Genomic DNA, 21,110 nt, shown 5'->3' on the forward strand with positions numbered 1-21,110 from the left:
AGGGGACCTGCAATGTCTCCAGACCATGAGCGGTAACACCAGGCTTCATTAAAGGGCTACAGATATAGAAACAAGTTATAGGAGATTGTAGGCCAAGTAGGAAGTGAACTAAAGAGAGAAGTCCTCTGTATCAGGGATTCTGGATAGGTGGATTTGGTACTGTACTGTGTGCCTGTGGTTCTTACTTTGCACAGTTCTGGGAGAGACAGGTTCATTTAGTTTTTCCTCCCTTCTCCTGATGTCCCTAGATTCTTCTCTGTCAAATGCTTCAGGAGCAGAGAGTTTAGCCATCCAACCACAGAAGCTTTTGATCTTGGATGCACGCTCCTATGCAGCAGCTGTGGCGAACCGAGCCAAAGGTGGAGGCTGTGAATGCCCAGGTGAGGTGCACTGTGCTTTGTCCCCCGACACTTTGTCCTTGTGAGCCCAGCCCAAGCCCAACGGGGTCTTCTCGATTTGAAATGAATAGTAAACCATGTTCCTCACCTGTCTAGAGAGCCAGAGCTCTTTGGATTCTTAAACTGTATGTTCTTTTCAGGGGAGAAGTGGAGGAGGAGGTATAGTGAGAACTACTCATCTTCCTTCCCTGTGCCAACCTTTAAGTGATAAAGGAAATAAATCCTCTCCCATTATAAGGCCTGTTCATGTTTGGAAGCTACTTCGTCAGTGACTCAATTTCTCAGCCTTCTGAAAGCTTTTTGTTGCTTTGGACAGTGGGTGTGCTCATCACTGGCCTCACAGAAAACTCCTCACATAGCTTCTACTTAGAAAACGTGGGGTGGAAATTGAAGCAGTAAATACAGAACTCTAGCAAAGTTCCTGGTTGTGACCTGTAACACCCCTACTGTTTGAATGCTGGCTTTTTCTAAGGAGAGACCCCTTCATTGCCAGCTGTGTGCTGATCGAGCAGGTGGAAGCATCAAGCTCCTTTTTCAGATGTGATCTAAGCTGGAAATTGGAAGCAGTTATACCAAGGTGAAATGTGAATGGGTATGAAATGCATCGTTCTGCCAAGTTCTTTACAAAGAGATTCCAGCACTACAAGTTAGAGGTGGCCCAAGAAGTAGACCTGGTGAGATGGAAGAATACAGGTCTTTATTTTTTTTTTTAATGTAACAGCTTCTATTTTATGTCAGTATCTTCAAAATGTAATCTTCCTAAAATTTAAGCACTGTTTCCCTCTAAATAAAGGACTGGGCTAATAATTAGGCATCGAAACATTGCAGTTTTCGTTAGTCAGCAGCTGCAATGGTTTGTTTTATAGTCAGCTTGCTTCTTTTAAATTTGGCCTTGTGGGCTTTAAATTCAACGTATTTGTGTCCTCTTTATTGTTGTTCTTTCCAGAGTATTACCCGAATTGTGAAGTTGTATTTATGGGGATGGCAAATATTCATTCAATTCGGAAAAGTTTTCAGTCACTGCGGTTGCTGTGCACACAGATGCCAGATCCAGGAAAGTAAGACTTTGGCCTTTAACTTTGCATTGCCTTTTCAAGAAAAATGAGTGTGGAGGTATCTTTTCTTCTTTTTCTTGGCAAACTTTAGCTTTGCCATGGGTATTCTTCTTGTGTTAGGAGCATGGTGGCACAAAGGAGATGCTGGGAGAAAAATCTAGCCCTTCAAAAGTTTTAAAAATGTCTAGCACAGAACAAATCTCAGCCCTCAGAACAGAAGCATTGTCTTCTTGTTTTTACTGGGACCTCTTCCTTCTCCTCTTCATTGGTTTTGGCCCAAAGTAATTTCTTTGGTCTCTGATGTCCTGCAGGGACACTTAACTGCTATGAACTGAAATGTTTTACCATAAAGAGTCAAAATGTATTCTTCATGTCCTAAAAAGGGTTAAATGTTATTTAAACTTGCCATTAGGTCAGTTCCTTTTACATTTACTTCTGATTTCTAAACTACCCTCTCTTATTTACTAAGAAAATCACCATAATTTTTATTGCTTATTAAAAATGAATGGCTGGCATTTGCAGTGAGGAAAGTAAAATAATACTCCCTTCAACCAAGGGAAGTGCTTGAATACAAGATAAATTAGGAGGAATGCTCTGTAGAACAAATAAATATGCACAGATAAATATTTTAAAGCCCCTGTTTTACTATTTCTGGAAGCCAGAGATGGTGCGAGGGAAGGCATAACTTTCTCTTTTCTGGTGTTTGTGCTGGAACCCAAAGCTGTTTCCCCACATTCTGTTCGGTAGATCTCATGATCATGTCAAGTTTTGCAGCATTCCTTATTTATTAAATCAAATGGCTGCCTGAACCACTGGTACAAACGATTAAACTCATTGCAGTTGTAATCAGCCTAGAAGATGAAGCAGTTGGGGAAACTCCAGAAGAAAGGAGCTTGCTGCTTTGGTTTAGGGATTAGCAACCTGCATCTGCTACATATTCCCAGAACCCAGCTAGTAGCACTCTTCCCAAAAGGTGGGGTATAGAAAGAGCCTGGCTGAGGATGTAGAAGATGCCACTGATTGACTGGTGTGACTTTGGCCAAATAGCTTAATTACTGTGGGTATCTGTTCTCCTTTTTATAAAATGAAAGGGATAAAATCGATAACTGCTTGATCTCTAATATCTTCTGTATATTTAAATTCCTTCTTAAAAAGCTATTTTTTAAACTCAGAATAAAAAAAACATGTAATTAGCCTTTGCTTGGCCAAATCATAATGTAGTACTTAAGCTTCCATGGGGGATAAAAAAGCTTCGGCCATGGGGGCATCAGCTATAAGCAAGCCTCCCCATGCTGTTGTGTGGCTTTGGAGGGTGTGTTTCTACTCCAGTTTGGGATCAGGACAAGGGACAGTGAAGCCTCACAGCACCTCCTCGATCAGCAGATTTTGGAATGCAGCTTCTCTGTTAGGCATGGACAGCAGCACCAACTGTTACATGAGACTAGTTCAGCCAGGTTCCAGAAAACCTTACACTGGTTCTTGTTTACCATTTTTCCAGGGGCCAGAAGATAAATCTTAGAGGGCAAATACTTAATTACCTCGTAGTTTCTTTCAGGACTCTGAGGAATGAGAATAAATGATCCACCAGCAAAAAAAAAAAAAAAAAAAGTTTCTCAGGTACTTATTAGGAGATAGAAAGTCTTGGGATTGAATTTTCCCCCATGATTTAACCAATAGGAATCTTCACGGTGTTTTAGGCGCTGCTCAGGGTGTGTACAGCTGTGCTTAAGACAGTGTGTGCCTCTGGGGGGCAGAGTCTGGTTGGTAGACCCTGCTAATCCACGTGAAACCAGTGCCTATGCCCTACATTCAGTTTGTTTGCCGGGAAAGACCCTCTTCTTGGGCTGTTCCAAAATTCATACTCATTTTCCAAGGTTTAATAGTCTTGGGAAAAGCCTTCTTAGAGTCTCCTGACAGAAGTTTTTATTCTCCTCTCTGACTCAGTGTTTGGAGGGCTAGTCTGTGGTCTTAACAATAAATCTAGTAGAATTTTGGAGAAATCAGAGCTTTTTGGGGGGACTAGGGGAGTGGGATTAATGAGAAGGCACAAGAAACATAATGTGAACCCAGTTAAAAAACAACTGATCAGTTTGTGATGACTCCTAAGGGGCAATTCTTGGCATCTGATACTTCCTGAAGGCCTTTTGAAAAAAGGTTCTACTAAATCCCTGCTGAATCCAGTCCTTTTTAAGCCCAGTAATACTGTGTAGCCATTGGTTTACTAATCTGCATGAGTCTAAATCATTACTTGGGGCCCGTTGAGTTTTAGTCAATAGACATTTAAGACTTGAGCAGTGGTAGGTGTTAGAGTGTGATAGCAGGCGGTGTTGTCTGCACTGTTCTTGAAGGTGGTTTCTAGCTTACATCTTGTTATAGACATATTTATGAGTTTTCTTTATTTTTTTTTTTTGAGAACTTACTGGGCAGATGTACTGATCCTTCAGTATAAAATACCTGTTGTATATCTCAGAAGTATTTACATTTCCTTCAGGAGATAATTCTAGAAGGAACTACTTATACTGGTTGTATACCTACCATGGACTGAAAAATTTTGAAATTATTCATAAGATTTTTGGAATGCAAAATCTATTCATTACTGTCTATTGCTAAGGCTTTCCTCTATTACATAGTAGGGCCTGGGTCTCATCTTTGTACATGGTTTATGAAGACATGGAGATTTTGTTTGTTTTGGCCCTGTGTTATGGGAGGAAAAAAATCTTTGGGAATTGTTTTTTAATTTGACAGGTATTTGGTGTGATACAATAAATCATAAAAGTTAGCACTTCCTTATTCCCTTCTGTTTTTGTTTTTATAGTTGGCTCTCAGCTCTTGAAAGCACAAAATGGCTCCATCACCTGTCTGTGCTTCTGAAGTCAGCTCTTCTGGTAGTGCATGCTGTGGATCGTGACCAGCGGCCAGTGCTAGCGCACTGCTCAGATGGCTGGGACCGCACCCCCCAGATTGTGGCATTGGCTAAGCTCTTGCTGGACCCTTATTACAGAACCGTAGAGGTGGGTGCATCCAAAGAGTAAGATTTGGTACTTCAGGATGAGCTTGGGGACACCTTACAGGGCTTTATGACCAGTTTTGGTTAGGTGGTTAGGTCTAATAAAAGTGCGACTTAATTTTAAATCATTGCTCCTTTACCTTAAGCAAAATTGTGGTGATGCCTGCCACAGTTCTTGTGCCTTTTAAAATGGAGTACATTGTGGATAACAAGGTATTGAGAACATAGACATGTTTTCCTTTGTAGTCTGTCTACTTGGAAAAGTTGTGGCTACTACAGGAAAATAGGGTTTTTATAGAAGATCTTGGCACGCTTATTGTGGTAATGAGTCTAGATATCACTACAGAGTGTTCTGTGGAGAATGAGTTCTACCTGAAATACCCATCTGTTGGATTAAAGATGTAAAAAACCATAAAGGTACCCTAGAATATATGTAAATCCAGGGTGGGGAAAGATTTTATAAACATCATTTTGTAAAAATAGCACAAAAGACAAATTTAAAAACAAAACCAGGTTTAAAAATATGGCATTTATATAGTGAATGAAAGAGGCTAAAAATGTAAGTAGACTCAAGAAAGGCTTAGATGAATGCTTAGTACCCTCTTGATGATTATGGAATGTGGTTGAGGGAACTGGAAAATTGCACTAAACCTGTGTCCCATCAGGGAATGAACCCTTTGGCTGGGGGCCGGGTGGGGCCTCCGGCTTAGTGGGAGGCTGCTAAAAGGGATCCCTCTGGTGACTCCAGGCACAAGATTGTCATAGTCTGGATAGACAAACCCAAATGCTGTCTCCCGGGTGCTTCCCTGCAGGGTTTCCAGGTCCTTGTGGAGATGGAGTGGCTGGATTTTGGCCACAAGTTTGCTGACCGGTGTGGTCATGGGGAGAACTCGGACGATCTGAATGAGCGTTGCCCCGTGTTTCTACAGTGGCTTGACTGTGTTCATCAGCTTCAGAGGCAATTCCCTTGCTCTTTTGAGTTCAATGAAGCATTTCTTGTGAGTTTTAGTTTGTGATTCTATGTTTGGGTACCTTCTAAATTTGGAGGGGTGTCAAGGCAAATGTTAATGGGCTAGTTTTCATATGAAACTGCAACCTTTTTGGAACTTAATAGAGGGGCCATTCTTTCTACACTTTTAAAAATAAATAAAAAAAAGTGTTTATTCTGTGAATCCAGGTGTACTATAAAAGTTGAGTTTTTAAACTTAGTTTTTAAAGTGAATGATAAAAGCCCTAAATAGCAGTTAGAGAAAGAAATAAAATGTTCCCTCAAATCCATCTATTGAAGCCCTTATGTCTGTCCCACACTCAGCCCCCTCTCCTCTGCTCAGCTGCGTGGCTGAAGCATTTCTCTTCTAGGCCTTTTGCATTGGCCGGTTTCCCTCTCTGCTGGGTCACTGCCGTTGGCATGCAAGCACGGTGTAGCGTCTCCCTTCTCATCCAGACCCATTCTCGGTTCTGCTCGCCCTCTGACTGATAGCTCATTTCTCCACAGCAGAGCTCCTCAGGTCTTCTTCATTTACTCTCTCAAATTCCTCTCATCTCATTGTCTTAAACTCATTCCAATGAGGTAGTCCCTGTATCATTTACTAGAATTGGTGTTATGGTGACCAGTGACCTTCATGTTGCTTAATCCGACGATCAGCTGTCAGTCTTCATCTTTTCTAAAAGAACAAACAAAAAACAAACCTGTTGAGGTATAATTGACATGTAACATTATATTAGTTTCAGGTGTACAACATGATTAAATATTTGTATATAATGCAAATGATCACAAGTCAAGTTAGCATTCGTCACCATGCATAGTTACCGATTTTTTCCTTGTGAGAACTTATAAGATCTACTCTCTTAGCAGCTTTGAAATGTGCAGCCCAGTAGTATTACCTGCCGTCAACATGCTGTACATTACTGCATCTCCAGGACTAGTCACCCTAAGTTAGTATCTTTCGAGTATCTTCATTTTCTTTGATCCATTGTTAATATTTGGCCAGTTTAATTACTCCTTTTGAAACACTTCCTTGAGTTGACTTCCAGCATTCACTCTTTGTTCTCCTCTACCTCCTTAGCTGGTCCTTTCTGTCTCCATTGCTGGCCCCTCCTTACCTCCCCGGGTCTGAATGTTGGAATGCCTGAGAACTCAGCCTCCAGTCTGTTTTTCTATCTATATTTCCTCTTTAGGGATTTCATCTGGTCCTGTGGCTTTAATTGCTGTCCATGATTCCCACATTTGCACGTCTTCAGCAAATATCTCTCCACTTAACTCCAGACTCACATGTTCATCTACTCAGTATCTCCACTTGGATGTCTTAATGGTATTTCAAATCTAACATAGTCAAAACTTAGTTCTTGATAGCCACATCTCCCCACTCAAAACCTGGTTTTCTAAAAGTTTTCTGTGTCACCAAATGACAACTCGGTCCTTCCACTTAGAGCAAAAATTTTCATGTGATCCTCAGCTCTCCTTCACACTGCGCATTCAGTCTGTCAGTAGATTCTGCAGCTCTGCTTTCAAAATACACCTACAGTGTAACTGCTACCCCTGCTGTTCCCACACGGGTCCAAGCCACCATCATCTTCTGCCTCAATTCCACAGAGTCAACCCATCAGTCAGAGGGATCCTCCTAAAACAACACAGACCATGTCATTACTTGCTCAAAAACCTCTAATGACTTTCCATTTTACACAGAATAAAAGTCAGAGTCCCTAAAAGTGACCTCTGGGGCTCAGCTCTCCTGGAGGCTACCTGTCTAGCCTCCTTTCCTCCCATTCTCCTCCTTGTGCAGTGGCCTTTGGTCACGCTGGCTTCCTTCAGTTCCTTAGAAACTGCAAGCATGTGCTCACCTCAAGAGCTAATATTGTTCTTGCTGTTGCCTCTGCCTGGGACATTGTCCCCCAGGCACCCCCTTGACCTGCTCTCTTACTCCATTAGGTCTGTCTATGAAGGCCTTCCCACGCTGTCCTGACTGTGCCCTGTCTCTCTTACCCTGTCTTACTGTCCATAGTACTGGTCAGCCCTCCTGCACAGTCAGAACAAGTCCTCTCAGGCAGGATTGCTCTCTGATTATTGTTGCATATCCAGCATCCATCGAAATGCAGTGGGTATATGAGATGCTCAGTAATGATTTGTTCAATGAAAAATTGTTTAGACGTGCCCTCAGAGATGTCGAGGAAGGGTGGCTCAGTTGGGCTGACCTTTCTGCAGAGAATACGTATCCTACTGCTTGATTTTGCCTCCTTGGACTCCCACAGGTGAAACTGGTGCAACATACCTATTCCTGCCTCTTTGGAACATTCCTGTGCAATAACGCCAAGGAGAGAGGGGAAAAGCACACACAGGAACGGACGTGTTCCGTGTGGTCACTGCTTCGGGCAGGCAACAAGGCTTTCAAAAACCTACTGTATTCCTCTCAATCAGAAGCCGTATGTATCCTTCAGCCTTTCTTCTGATCAGCAGAAGGAATTTGGGGGTGGAAATACAGGGGAGCCTTTTGAGTAGTGGCTGTTTTCTCCTGAGCATCTCTGTTGTCTCTGGATGGGTCGACTCCAGTGTTTTCCTACCACTCTGTCCTGAGAAAGCCCAGTTTCCTGGTGGGGCTCTGACCTGCGTCTGGCCACTTTTGTTCAGAGTGGTTTGATTTAGTACATGTCTCTACTTTGCCACCCAAGACGTGAATCTGTTCTGGCTTCTCCACCAGAGCTTAACTTATCCTTAGCATGTTCTGTCTTAGGAGTGTAAGAGGCACTTAAGTTGTTCCTGGATGCCCCTAATGGCTTGGAATCCTTCCAGTGTCAACAGGCGATGATATCCCCTACAGCTTCTGTCTTAGCAGAAAACTGTGACATTAGCCTGTGTGTCTGTGTGTTCCTCTGCTTGCATGGAGACCTGGCCGGTCCTGTAAGACTTTGTTCTTCAAAGGAACACCTTCTGTTAAAAAGAGGAAAGGGGGCACTTAGATCTGTGTGCTGGTACATGGGAATGTTCCTTTTGTCAGAATGCATCTTAAATTTTAAAGAAGTCAAAAAGAGGTTAATTAGACATTGTATTGCTTTGCTGGACTATTAATATGCATCTCACTACATTTGAGTAGTCAGAGGAAAGATTTACGCTAACTGCTTCTCTCCTTCACTGTGCATGTTGGGGAAGTAATACAGGAAGAGAATTCCCTCCTTTTCATAAGATTAACTTAAATGGTCCTATAAAACAGTTTCGGCAGTGTCTCCTAAAGCCAAGATTTTGTACTAGGGAACAGTCAGTCACTAATGGAATGACTCACTTTTTCTATGCAGTAAAGGCAGCGAACTAAGCTGGTAAAAGTCAGTCATTCAATAAGGTGACCTAAGACATAATGAGAAATGGATTTTTTTTAAGTCCTTCAGATTTTCATGTCCACAAGAGGCTATCAAGTGAACAGTGTTACCAGAAGAAAGTCTATAGTTCTGTTTGGCCTTCTTGGGAGCTAGCCCTGTATCCACTGATGGTAACTCTCATTGGAGATTGTGCACAACCTGCTGGATGTTCCAGCTTGGTTCTCACTGGCCTTCATTTCTAGACATTCCCAAAAACTTGTTGGGATTTGTTTAAATTTCTGTCCTCCACTCTCTCCTCAGGTGCTGTACCCTGTGTGTCATGTGCGTAACCTGATGCTGTGGAGTGCAGTATACCTGCCCTGTCCATCGCCGTCCACTCCGGTGGACGACAGCTGTGCACCATATCCAGCCCCTGGCACCAGCCCTGATGATCCCCCCCTGAGCCGGTGAGCCCAGGGTTGATGCCAAGGCCTCAGGTCCTGTGCGGGTGTATTCCAGTATTGAGGTAGCTCTCAGAAATAGTCAGAGATCAGGACATTGTCTGGCCCCACACATCTTTCTTAAATCTTTGAGGTTTTCTCAGGGAAGGGAATGCATTCTGGGTTACAGGCCTGTAATTTTGGAAGGTATTGGGCCTTGTCACTACTTCACTGTGCTGCATGTCCAGGCAGTTTCTCAGCGATGGAGCAAGTCCTCTGGGTTCTTTGTGACCCTGTGGCTTGAGTTTCAGCCACTGCTTGTGCTTCTGCCTCTCTGCCGTCATTTGTTTTCTTAAGCTTGAAAGACAGGTGCTATTAGATGATAGAAAATTTGGCTTTGCCACTTGAAAGTTAGCTTTATTCAGATGAGACATAATAAAATTTAAATATTGTAATACCAGAAAATCAGCCGGGCTACTTTCATTTGCCACTACTTGAGTAGTATCATGAAGAACATGTTTTTAAAATAGCATTTGCTATTACTAACTTTTTTATACGTATTGGGTATGGAGTAGGGGTGGTGCAAGAAGAATTTGCAGACTAGGACGACTCATCCTGGAGCTTTGCCTTTCGAGTAGTCAGAGCCCAGCTCAAGAGATGCCATAGCTCCTGAAGTAGCTGTAAGGGACCCAGTTATGAAACAACTGCCAGTTAAAACTTGTTATCAACTACTTCCGCTGAGCAGCCTCAGATTCTCATTTCCCCCAAACTCCTTTCTTATAGGCTACCAAAGACTAGATCATTTGACAATCTGACCACAGCCTGCGACAACACGGTGTCTCTAGCCAGCCGGCGCAGCAGTGACCCAAGCCTAAACGAGAAGTGGCAGGAACACCGGCGCTCGCTGGAACTGAGCAGCCTGGCTGGTCCGGGAGAGGAACCCCTTGATCCTGACAGCCTGGGGAGGCCAGCCAAAGCGCTGGGCGGCGCTGAGCTGTCTGTTGCAGCTGGAGTGGCTGAGGGGCAGATGGAGAACATTTTGCAAGAGGCCACCAAAGAGGAGGGTGGGGTAGAGGAGCCTGCCCATAGCGGAAGCATTGAGGTGCAGGAAGTCAAAGAGGAGGTGCTCGTAGAAAAGGAGAGCAGGGTCAAGGCCCCTGAGAGCTCAGCCATTGTACTTCATCAGGACCCAGAACTGGGTGCTGCTGCTCGCAGGAGCCAGCCAGGCACCAGCCCCCCTCTGTTCTTGCAGCCCCTCTCTCTTCCTCAGCAGCAGGGTGGGCACAGTGTTCTCCCCAGTTCCCCCCAGGGGCCTCTCCGAGGAGGCGATGCCCAGGAGGTCCCTGTGGAACAGCCTTGGATGGGAGCTATCACAGAGGACAGGGAGGAAGCAGTTCCTCCAATTCCAGTAGATGCAGAACTTGGCTACGGTACCTCACAGGCGAGTTCTCTGCTGTCCTCCCAAGTCCCCGTTGAGGCCAGAGGACCAAACACAGACAGTTCCATGGGCATGTTAATGGAAACTCAAATGAAGTCAGAAAGTGGGCCCCAAGGCCATCCCAGACCTTGCCTGACCAACAGTGGCAGGTACAGTGGCAAGGACATACTTCCTCAAGCCATGGAGCCCAGACCTTTGGAAAGGGGCCTGGCTGAGTGGCCCCAAGTGGGACTGGTGGTACGTAGGACTTCCCCTGGGAGCACCCACCGCCCAGTGCATTCTCCTTGTGCCTTGCCTTTAACAGAACGTAAAGAGGGGCTCATGTACAACGGAGCCCCGGAGACTGAAAATAAGGCTTCAGAGCAGCCCCCAGGGCTCAGCACCCTCCAGAAACACCCCACTCCAAATGGGCACTGTGCCAATGGGGAGGCTGGCAGGAGCAAGGACTCACTGAGCCACCAGCTGTCTGCCACAAGCTGCAGCTCTACCCACTCACACTCAAGGAACTTGCACCACAAGTGGCTGCACGGCCACTCAGGGAGGCCACCTGCGTCTGGCAGCCCTGACCAGCCTTCCCGCAGCCACCTGGACGACGATGGCATGCCTGTGTACACGGACACGATCCAACAGCGCCTGCGTCAGATTGAGTCAGGCCATCAGCAAGAAGTGGAGACCCTGAAGAAGCAAGTCCAGGAGCTGCGGAGTCGCCTGGAGAGCCAGTACCTGACCAGCTCCCTCCGCTTCAATGGGGACTTCGGGGACGAAGTGGTGAGTGCCCCAGGAGACAGGGTACACGGAGCCTGGGCCCTGTATGCCCATGCATGGTGGCACAGATTTCTAACAGAATTGGAAGGCTCCAGAGTAGTCCTGAAGGAAGTTGGAGATCAGCCTCAGCCGTGTGACTGGCAGTGTGCCTTGCTTACCTTCCATGGGTGTCCCATCCAGGCAGTTACAATAAGGAAGAGAGTGCTATGTGGCTGGTCAAATCTCTCTGCAGAGAAGATCATGTGTATGCAGGCATGAACTCCTGGGCAGAATGACATTTGTAAGGCAGTGTCATGTATTCTGTCAAATTGTAGTACCTGTCCTACCCCAGTAACTGGTAAACTGTTAGCCTTCCAAACATGGGCTGAAGCTGTGAAGGTTTAGTTCTTTTTTAACAGATATTTGTGCCCACCCTGTGGCAGGTGGTGGCAGTAGAAATGGGGATAAGGGATTGGTTGTAGCACTGCCGAGGAGTTGGCAGTTATGGGGCCTGGTGATTGGAGGTGTGCGGGTGCTTGAGGAGAGCTCCCCAGGAGGTGCTGTCCTCGCCCGCTGGGTCTCACTCCATGTGTTTGAACACAAGTGTGAGCCTGGCTCTGAAGCAGTCAGCGTACATTAAAGGCGGGCTCATCCAATGACTTTCAGTTCAAACTGACTTCTCAGTTCCTTCATCCTAATGATGGTTTCTCATTTTCCCGAAGATTCCTTCAGAGAAAGGAGGGTATGCCCAAAGCGCTCGGTTTCAACACACAGATGTAAGTGGCAGGGCCACTGGAGCAGCTGACACTCCATCCTGGTCACTTCTACCCCACTCACTTCCTGGACCAAGGCCGGTCTTTTCACTCAGAGGCATTTTTTACTCCCGAGTCCCTGCTCACAGCCTTAGGACCCGCGTATCTCTCTTCCAGCTGAGCTCAGCCCCATCTGCACCTGCTCAACCCCATTCCTGATGGCTGATGCACCTACAGATTCGGCAGCCGTAAACCCAGCCCTCCCAAAGTGCCCCATCCTCCCTTCTTCACCAAGCCTTTTCTTCTGGGAGGAGACCAGGTTCATTCTGTTCAGCTATGTTTGTTTGCCAACAGACTTCAGTCCCCGACTCGGAAAGCAATCTGGATCAGAACTGTTTGTCTCGCTGCAGCACAGAGATTTTCTCTGAAGCCAGCTGGGAGCAGGTGGATAAACAGGACACGGAGGTACAGGCTCAGCCCCTGTTCTGAGTGCCATCCATGCAACTGTTTTGCAGTTCTTTTCCACTCCCATCCCTGCTTCATGCCCCTGGGCAAGGAATGACCTCCCAACACACTTAGCCTTGAATCCTCTGTGAGTCTCACTTGGTGCCTGTGAATCCCTAGCAAGCCTATATTTTCTGAGCCAGGGAGTCTCAGCAAGCTGGCCTCTCTGCATTGCCTCTCTGAGTTGGAGCCTTGCCAGCTCCTGTAGTGACCCAGGGTGCTGCTGCCTGCCACTTTATCTCAGGGGAGTTTGGAGTCCCCTCCAGGGAAACGATTTGGACGCCTTTTTTGTACTGCTGACATCTGACCTTCTGGGCTGGTGCCACTAGAGCCACTGTGGTTCTTGTGACTTTTACTGCCTCCAGCGTGGCTCTGCTGGCTTCAGCTAGATGGTCCATCTCCTGTTACTAACCTGGCCCCATCTGTTTTACAGATGACCCGTTGGCTCCCTGACCACCTAGCTGCCCACTGCTATGCGTGCGACAGCGCCTTCTGGCTCGCCAGCAGGAAGCACCATTGCAGGTGCCATTGGGTGGTGTGGTGGGTGGGCTGGGTATGGAGGCTGAGATCTGGCCAAGGAGACTGCAGATTGGAAAGGTGCAGGCAGGCATATGGCTTATAGTTCTCTTTCTGAGGCAGGCGTTGGGGTCTGTTGGACCCCAGCTCATCTTCTTGTGCCTCTGAAACGGGTGTTTGCAAAACTGCATTTGTTGTCTTTCTTGCAGTTCACAGTGATCATGATTAGTAAGTTTTGAAATGTACAAATGAAGCTCCTTTTTGTTGTGCTTTATGGATTGTGGGAATAACTACCACCACCCAAATGACCGTTTCTTACTTTTAGAATAAAATTTCTTCCCATTCAACGTGGCTGCTATGAGCAAAAATGGTTTTCCAGCTGTGGGCAGGGGACTTCATTCTCCTACTCCATCCCTGCTCCCTGACACCAGACCTGTTTCCCTTGTGCCAGTAGTGAGGAGATACAGCCAAGGGTACTAGAAGGGACAACTGCGGATACTGTCTTCGGGCCATAGGCTCCTAACTTCTTTTATCGTTTCTGATTGGGGCAATGAGGTGCTAGGGACTCTTTGCCCCAGCTGGGGTGGTGACTGTCTGGAGGTGTTCAGTGTTCTTGGGATAGGAAGTTTATCCAAATCTGACAGAGCTCACCCATGCGAGTGAACCCCCACTGAAAGTGGAACTACCTCTTTGTCTGATAATGGTGTTTCTAGGACTGTCTGTCTTCCCACCCTGCACCCCAAGCCCAGATGTCTTTGGTTGGCTTCTCCTCTGAGCTCTTTCTTCCCTCCTTGCAGGGACACTGACCGTGTCGATCAAACGTGGTGAGCATTGCAACAACCTCTCTGTGATGTCTGCACACCTTCAGTAACTTCTCCCCACTAACGCTGCCATTTCCCCCTTTCTGCACTCACTGGGCTGAAGTCTGGGGCAGGGAGCACCGGCAGGCAGATGGGCCTGGGGGAGACCGAAGCAGCCAGCTGCAGAGACCCATCAGGGCTGAGCTGGGCTGCAGCGCTGTACTCCCCAGCTGCACGGGCCAGCTGAGCCACCGTGCTAGTGAGGAGAAGTGGTGCTTCAGCACAGGCTGGCCTTGTGGATTAGCCAGTTGGGTTTTTAGAGCTATTTCTTTGGGGAGAATCATTCATTGAGATCCCAGAATGAAGCTAGTGACTTGTAAGTCAAACAGCATCACTGCTCCTTTAAAAAAAAATTTTTTTAAAGACCAGGACTGAGGTCGTCTTACAGAAAACTCTTAGCATGGAAAACTTTAAAGGAAGATTCCACTTACAGTCTGTCAGGTTCCCTAAAAGAGTCAGGTAGAAAGCTTGGCGGATCAAATTCATGTCAGGCTTTGAGTTGGACTCCAACAGGTATGTTAAATAAAAGTGGACATTCAGAAATAGATTTAGGTATTCTGGGCAACCACTGGTTCTTGCTAACATGCATTTTTAGAAACAGAATTATGAAGTGCTTACTTACTAGAAGATGAAATTGTGTGTGTGTCAGTCCTGTGTCCTTCCATGGCCCCATGTCTAGCCTTTCCTCTTGTGTATTCTTTTGTCCCCAAAGGGCATTCAGTATTCTCTCCCCTGAGTGTACCTGTCCTTAATCCAGCAGTGGGTTTGCATTCTGAGGAGCTGAAATAAAAAGGTAGTGAGTGATGCTGGCTGAGGAGGATTTCCCTTTAGCTGTTTTCCTCAGGTCTTTGGCAGGCTTGCTCGAGCTCCTAAGAGTCTCCCATTCTTGGGCTCATTGGGATTGATGTGCACATAAGGGCTCTGCAAAAGTAGGGTTGCAATGTGGGCAGAAACTCATGCTCTGCCAGCTCCCTTCTCTATTGGCTGTGAAGGGCATCTCTTCCACTCCGGACCTGTGTTGCACAGACAAGTCAGAGCTGGGCTTTCAGGTGGAGGAGAGAGGGAGGCCTGGGTACAGGCAAGCCTTCAGGACAAACTCAGATATTCCCTGGAGATGCATGGGGGCAGGGGGTGAGCTATAATTGACTGACATCTGTCTAATAATGAGGGGTGGTGTGCACGTGTGTTTATTTGTGCACTTGTCCTTTCACCCTGAGCATGTGCACTGTCACTGGTTGCTTGTTTCGTGGCTTTGCATGCTGGCAGCAGAACAGCCCTAGATGGCAGCAGTCTGTTCTCCATGTTGCTGCCTCCGAGCCTCTGGGGAGTGGCCTTTTGGGCAAGGCTCCTCACTCCCTAGCTGGGCTGGGTGGTTGCTCTCATCTGAGGGGCTTGGACGCAGTTCCACTGGCCTCTGGCCTCTCTGACCACAAGCTTCAGAGTTCTCCTGGGCCAGGGCTTAACCCATTGAGCTAGCAGCTGCTTCTGCTCTGGGCCCAGTTATATCTCTTCAGCGTCCTCCTCCTGTACACCTAGTAACCTTGAGCCATAGTGGTGAGTCAGCCAGGGGCCCTTGGCTCTGAAGTGAAAGTGCTGTGTGACTATGCTAGGTCAGGGTCCCCTCCCTGCCTGGCTTGTTCCTGGGCTAGACAAACGAAAGTGTTTGGTCTTAGTGGAGCCTCCAGTACATCCAAATTAGGTGCAGTAAAGTTCTGTCTTCTGAAGTTGGTTTCTCTACCCCATATCTGTTACTGAAACTAAGTGTTTTGTTTTCTTCTCATCTTAAGGAATTGTGGGAACGTATTCTGCTCCAGTTGTTGTAACCAGAAGGTTCCAGTTCCTAGCCAGCAGCTCTTTGAACCCAGTCGAGTGTGCAAGTCTTGCTATAGCAGCCTACATCCTGCAGGCTCCAGCATTGACCTTGAACTGGATAAGCCGATTGCTGCCACATCAAACTGAAGCTCAGCGACCTGGGGCAGGCAGATGCCGAGCTGCTGTTCCTCCAATGGGCCCACACAGCCTGGGCAGAGCAGGAGGCCTGTGTACTTTGGAATGGGGGCATGGAACCACCTTTGCAGAGGGACAGAAATTTGGGATGTACCACTGGATTGTAGATTGATTTTTCTTTCCTGCTCTTTTCCTTTCCACCCTCCCTCTGCCTCCAAAAAAGAAAATCCCTTGGTTGTCTTAATTTTTTTCTTTGGATGGAAGACCAGAGGTTGCCAAGGCCCCCTGTAACTGTCGAGCTGCCTGCTGTCAGGTGATGCCGAGGGTTGGCTTGGTTCCTTAGGATGGGAGGAGGCTGGTCAGAGGCAGCAGTGGAGGTCTGAGCTAGTGAGTCGGGGAAGAAAGCCAGTGCTAGTGTTTGTGACCATTCCTCGTGCCATTGCAGCATCAGAGCTGGTGGAAAAACCTTTGCTGCTGCGGGGGATGGGAACATGTCCCCTAGGAGTACTGCCCCTGGTGCCCTCTCCGTCATGCCCCCACCCCAGAGGGGCTGGGCCAGGCCCATCTGTCTCACTGGCAGATAAACGGGCTTGGCCTTGGGAGGGAGGGACATACGGTAAGTGGAGCCCGTCAGGCCCCTCTCTGGGGAAGGAAGGTAATGTTCCTCTGAGGCAAGTGAGAGGCCTGCGAATGGGTGGCTAGCGTGTCCCCCCCATGGGATTTTTAACAAGACCTAGATTGCCCAGGGCTCCCTTCACGGCCATGAGTCGGCCTCCCTCGCCAGGCTGTGTGGCGCCTCCCACCCTTGGGTGCGGGGGTGCTGATGGGCCAGAGTGCAGTGTCCTTCTGAGCCCAGGCACACCTGGAAGCCTTTCTGGGACCTGGTCCCCCAAAACAATCTTCCGCAGCCAGCATGGAAATCCAGACTCAGGGTTCCAAAAATTCCCCCTTCCCAAGCCAAACCAATCATGGATCTCCTTCTTAAGGGGTAGAATCAGCCTTTTGGGGTGCAAGCCTCTGGAAAAGGGAGCCTGTTCTATACAATCAGCCTTCTTCCTACTCCTCCCCTTGGGGAGTCGGGAAGGACCTAGCGGTGAGGGGCACTTGGTGGCTCGGGGCTCCGTAGAGAAGTAACACAGCCTATTGGAGATTCAGGGCACCTTTCCTCAGTAAGCTTTGATGTGGTCCAAAAAGAGCCTTAAATGAAGAGGATTTGTGGTAGAGGTGGGTGGGGGGCAAGAGTGGACAGTCTGTGCTTTGTAATCTTGGCATCCGCGTTTTGTGCCTGCCCTCCCCCTGGGGGAAGGACCGTGCTTGGCTCTGCTAAACGCTGCTAACTGGTGATAGGACGGATTGTGGCGAGTGGCTTGGGGGAGGCCAGGGAACTCTTCTGACCCTTTGGAAGTAGTTCTGGCCAAAGGCACGTTGTGTCTCAGGAAGGTGTCTCCTTTGTGTGCCTGGGTGCTGTTAAGCTGTGGCCCAGCCGCCTTCCCTGGAGCAGTTGTCCAGGCAAAGCTCAGAGCATCTGAGTGCGTCTCCGACTTCCCTGTGGCAGCAGGTTGCTCGGAGTTTGAATTCAGTGAAACAGGGTGTAGTTCTCCACAGTCTGTGTGGCCTGGTCACGCAGGCAAGGAGAAGTCAGTCTAATTAGAGATTGTGCAGTTCCTAGTGACAGGTGCCAAGAGGTGTGATACGGGTTTCTTGGATCTGATGTACAGTGTGAATAAATGCTTGCAGCTCTTAGCCCTTTTTTGATCAATGAAGCACTTTTTTATTAATATTTTTCTTTGTAAAGGAGGAACCGTAACTGTAGCTGTACATACAACCCTTTTCTCCCAAAGAGGAGTCAGTTAGTGCTCCTATATTTTTCATTTTTTTGTCAAAGCAAGAAGTAAATACTTTAGACCTGTTAAATATATAAATAAAGTGAATAAAGTTTAGTGTTCCGCATGGTAGCATTTGCTAACATGTTCTAGTTCTTTTCCCTGTGGTTTATTCCCTCTTCACTTTCCCTGTTAACACAGAAGCAGCTGGAGGCACTGCTGGGAAACTAAACTTTGGCAAAGGAAAACTACAGATTTCTTTTCAACTCTGGACCTTGGCAAGGAGCTGTCTCATGATGCCCAGACACTTAACACTTATTTCCTTGATGGTTTTTCCCCTAACATCTCCAAAGCTAAAAAGACAAAGCAGTCAGGCCTCTCAACAATCAGCGGTTCTTCCCTAGCTGAAGAACTAAGCATCAGTAGTCATTAGAACTACCTCCTGGCTTCCAGGCCCTCTTTCCTGCTGCTCTGATTTCAGGGCAGCCAGTGCTCTGGCTCCTAACCTGACTGCACCCTGGGAGTGTCAGCTGCGCCTGAAGCAGCAATTAAGCACAGAGCTCTGCTTGCTGTGTAGAGTGGGAGGGGATGTTGGGAGGAAGGGGGATGTCTAGAAGGTGCTTCTGCCTGTCATTCTTGGATGAGATAACATGGGTGGGGAGAGAGACCTTGGGGGCAGAAACTGGATTGGGTGTGATTGGTATGTGCCTAACTAGAGGTCTCCCTCCCTCTGTGCACAGGGAGGACCCTCTGCTCTTAAGATCTGCACCCAGTGAGCAAGGCCATAACTTGTAGTCACACCGTGATTAGTGCCTGCTCTTCACAGAGGAGGATTTTCTTTCCTTAGGCATCCTTCCCATCCCACAGGTCTGTTGGAGGACTTACACAGTTCCTTCCCAGAGAAGGCTGGTGTTGAGTGGCACACAGCCCTGGGGTTACCACCCTGTCATCTCTGTGTTGAGTTGGTTGGGTTCCAAAGAGTGACCTGCTCAGAGCACCCCTTGAGGGCCTTAACTCTTTGGGGCAGAATTTCCATGGTCACATTTTGGATGTACTCCCAGCTCAGCTGGTTCCAGTCTGAAAGCTGAGGTGCCACCCAGCAGGCGTCTGGACATCCTCCTCTGGGAGGAGAAGGTTCCACTTCAGTTGCCTTCAGTCCATCAGGGAGCCCAGTGTGCAGACCAATTTGTAAAAAAAACCTGAGCGTGTGTCCGCACCTAGCTGCTCTTGCTCCTGAGAGCTAACCACCTAGCAGCCTAGCCGCCTAGCCCTCAGTGCGTTTAAGCACTAGCGGAGGCTAGCAAGGCTGTCCGGGAGCTGCGGTGGGGAGGGAGAGAAGAGCCAGGAGCTGGTGAGTTGAGACCTGCTCAGTGTGGGTCAAAGGCAAGGAGCTGCCCTGTGGGAGACAGCAGGACCGGGAGAGAAGGGGCTCCCTGAGGGGGAGGCCGGCTCCGGGCTGCCACGTGGAGGAATCCGGTCTGAGGCAGTGCAGCCCTGACAGTGATGAGCTAGCAGGAGGCGTCTCACTCCGCAACTTTGCTATCCCGGCACTCTGCGTATTTCCCTTTCTACACTTTGGCCTCCTCAATCCCAGTCCAGGAAAATGATAGGGCTGCCTTAATCCACTAGGATTTTTCTAGTGAGGACATACAGAAATTTTTTTCTTTAGTAATTTTGCTAATATTTTCAGTGTTCATTTCTGTTAGCAAAGAATATTCTAAGAACTTAAAAGGTACTGTGGCAGATTTAAAGGGAGAATAACAGAATGATGCCAGAGGATCTGATCAGTACTTCAGATACCAAAAAAAAAGGAATTGAGGTTATATCCTAGAATAAGATCACAGGCTGTTGTCCTTGAGACAGCCAATCTGTGGCCATCACACACACAGGTTAGGCAAGCCCATATCTGTTGACGTCAACTCTAGCCAGGACCTCTATTAAGAATGAAGTTGGATTTGAAGGTACCACTGCAGGATTTCATGTAGCTGGTGCCTAGTGAAGCTTGTCCCTAGAGCTGCAGCACACCCACCTGATTGCATTATCTGGGGACAGAGCTAACAGAGTTAAAAATGGACCCTGAGCTGTGCAGCAAAATGACTGACTCCATTTGGGGTTTCAGATAACATGACAGGAGTCCCAGCTGTCTTAATTTCTAGTCATGTTAAAAGATCTTTTGATCTAGGCTGAGGTTAAGGACAAGATGATCCCGAGTCAGGACTAGAATGTGTGAGAAGCTTCTGGTTGGAGAAGGAGGCAACACTCCTAAACCAGTCCTGCTGTTCCCGCACATAACCACCCTGGTGTTTTGTTCTCTCCCCTGTGTGTAGACTTGAGCTGCTGTGCATCTCGCCCCCAGTCTAACAGGCCGCTTACAGGCTGGGCAGCTGCTGAGAGGCATACTGGGAAGAGGAACGGGCACCCTCTGAAATGCGAATTGCAAAGTTTTAAATGCTGCTGTTGTATTCCTTTATTTACCACTTGCAGTCGTTTCTACCACACTGACTTATTAGTCAACTTTTCTTACAGTGCTCAAAGCAGGTGCATTTCAATTGTATTTTCAGTGAAATTAGTTTTACATTGGCTTTTAAAATTGGCCTTTTAACTGCTTCCCGATTGTTTTATATAAGATTTTTTAAAAATTGCAAACCACCCATGAGGCTCAGATGCTGTTTTAAGAAATAGACTGTGTTGCTGCTGACAGTAGTGTTTGCCTATTGTAACAGCACTGATTCTGCTGTAGCCATAGTGACTATGTAAACGAAATAAATGTGTCATTTTCACCACAAACAGTTGTTCAGCCCCTGGATTCAGGTTGCCACTGTGGTTCCCCAGTCAGTGCTGTGATTAGTATATTAGGGGCAAGGAATAAATCAGCTCAGGCCTTTAATAGGTCCAGGAGAGAGGGAGGGGCCTGGCCAGGAAGGAATGGCAGAGGTCTGCATTTGTGTTTCAGAGGCAGGGGACACAAAATCCTGATACTTAGAGGTGGGAGGGACCTTAGCTCATCTACTTCTGTGATTTTCATGCTGTTCTGTGGGGCCTTTGTGGGCATGGAGCCCCCATACCTATTCAGTATTAGGCTTCCAAGGAAGATAACGATTTAAAGAAAGTATTTGATGCTTAAAGCTCTGAAAATCACTGATTTGATCCAATCCTGCCCTCACCCGCCCTGTCCCTGCACGCAAACGTTTTTGGAGAAAGCTGGCTCAGAGGGTGGCAAAGGTTCATCCAGGGTTATCAATGAATTAACAGAATTTGAATGAGAAATATACTCTTCTGACCCCAACCTCCAATGCTCTTGGGCTTCCAGAAGACAGCCTTAGATAAAGAGCTTTTTAA

At 47.3% G+C, this 21,110-nt stretch overlaps 1 protein-coding gene across 15 annotated transcripts in view; it reads left to right on the plus strand.

The window, feature by feature from the left end:
- The window catches only part of MTMR3 (myotubularin related protein 3), a 129,163-nt gene extending 111,260 nt beyond the window's left edge, over positions 1-17,903 (plus strand). For 8 of the 15 annotated variants that reach the window (XM_073223155.1, XM_073223156.1, XM_073223157.1 and 5 more), the window contains 11 exons: positions 249-380; positions 1,345-1,456; positions 4,269-4,464; positions 5,273-5,458; positions 7,710-7,880; positions 9,069-9,214; positions 9,971-11,393; positions 12,476-12,586; positions 13,059-13,147; positions 13,939-13,965; positions 15,789-17,903. In XM_073223155.1, coding sequence (XP_073079256.1) covers positions 249-380; positions 1,345-1,456; positions 4,269-4,464; positions 5,273-5,458; positions 7,710-7,880; positions 9,069-9,214; positions 9,971-11,393; positions 12,476-12,586; positions 13,059-13,147; positions 13,939-13,965; positions 15,789-15,960 — 2,765 coding nt within the window. In that variant the 3' untranslated portion in view covers positions 15,961-17,903. The other 7 variants (XM_036993674.2, XM_036993676.2, XM_036993677.2 and 4 more) reach the window with 4 other exon arrangements.
- Positions 17,904-21,110: the final 3,207 nt, after the last annotated feature.

This window comes from Manis javanica, chromosome 15 (assembly GCF_040802235.1).
Source record: "Manis javanica isolate MJ-LG chromosome 15, MJ_LKY, whole genome shotgun sequence".
Lineage (NCBI taxonomy): Eukaryota > Metazoa > Chordata > Mammalia > Pholidota > Manidae > Manis > Manis javanica.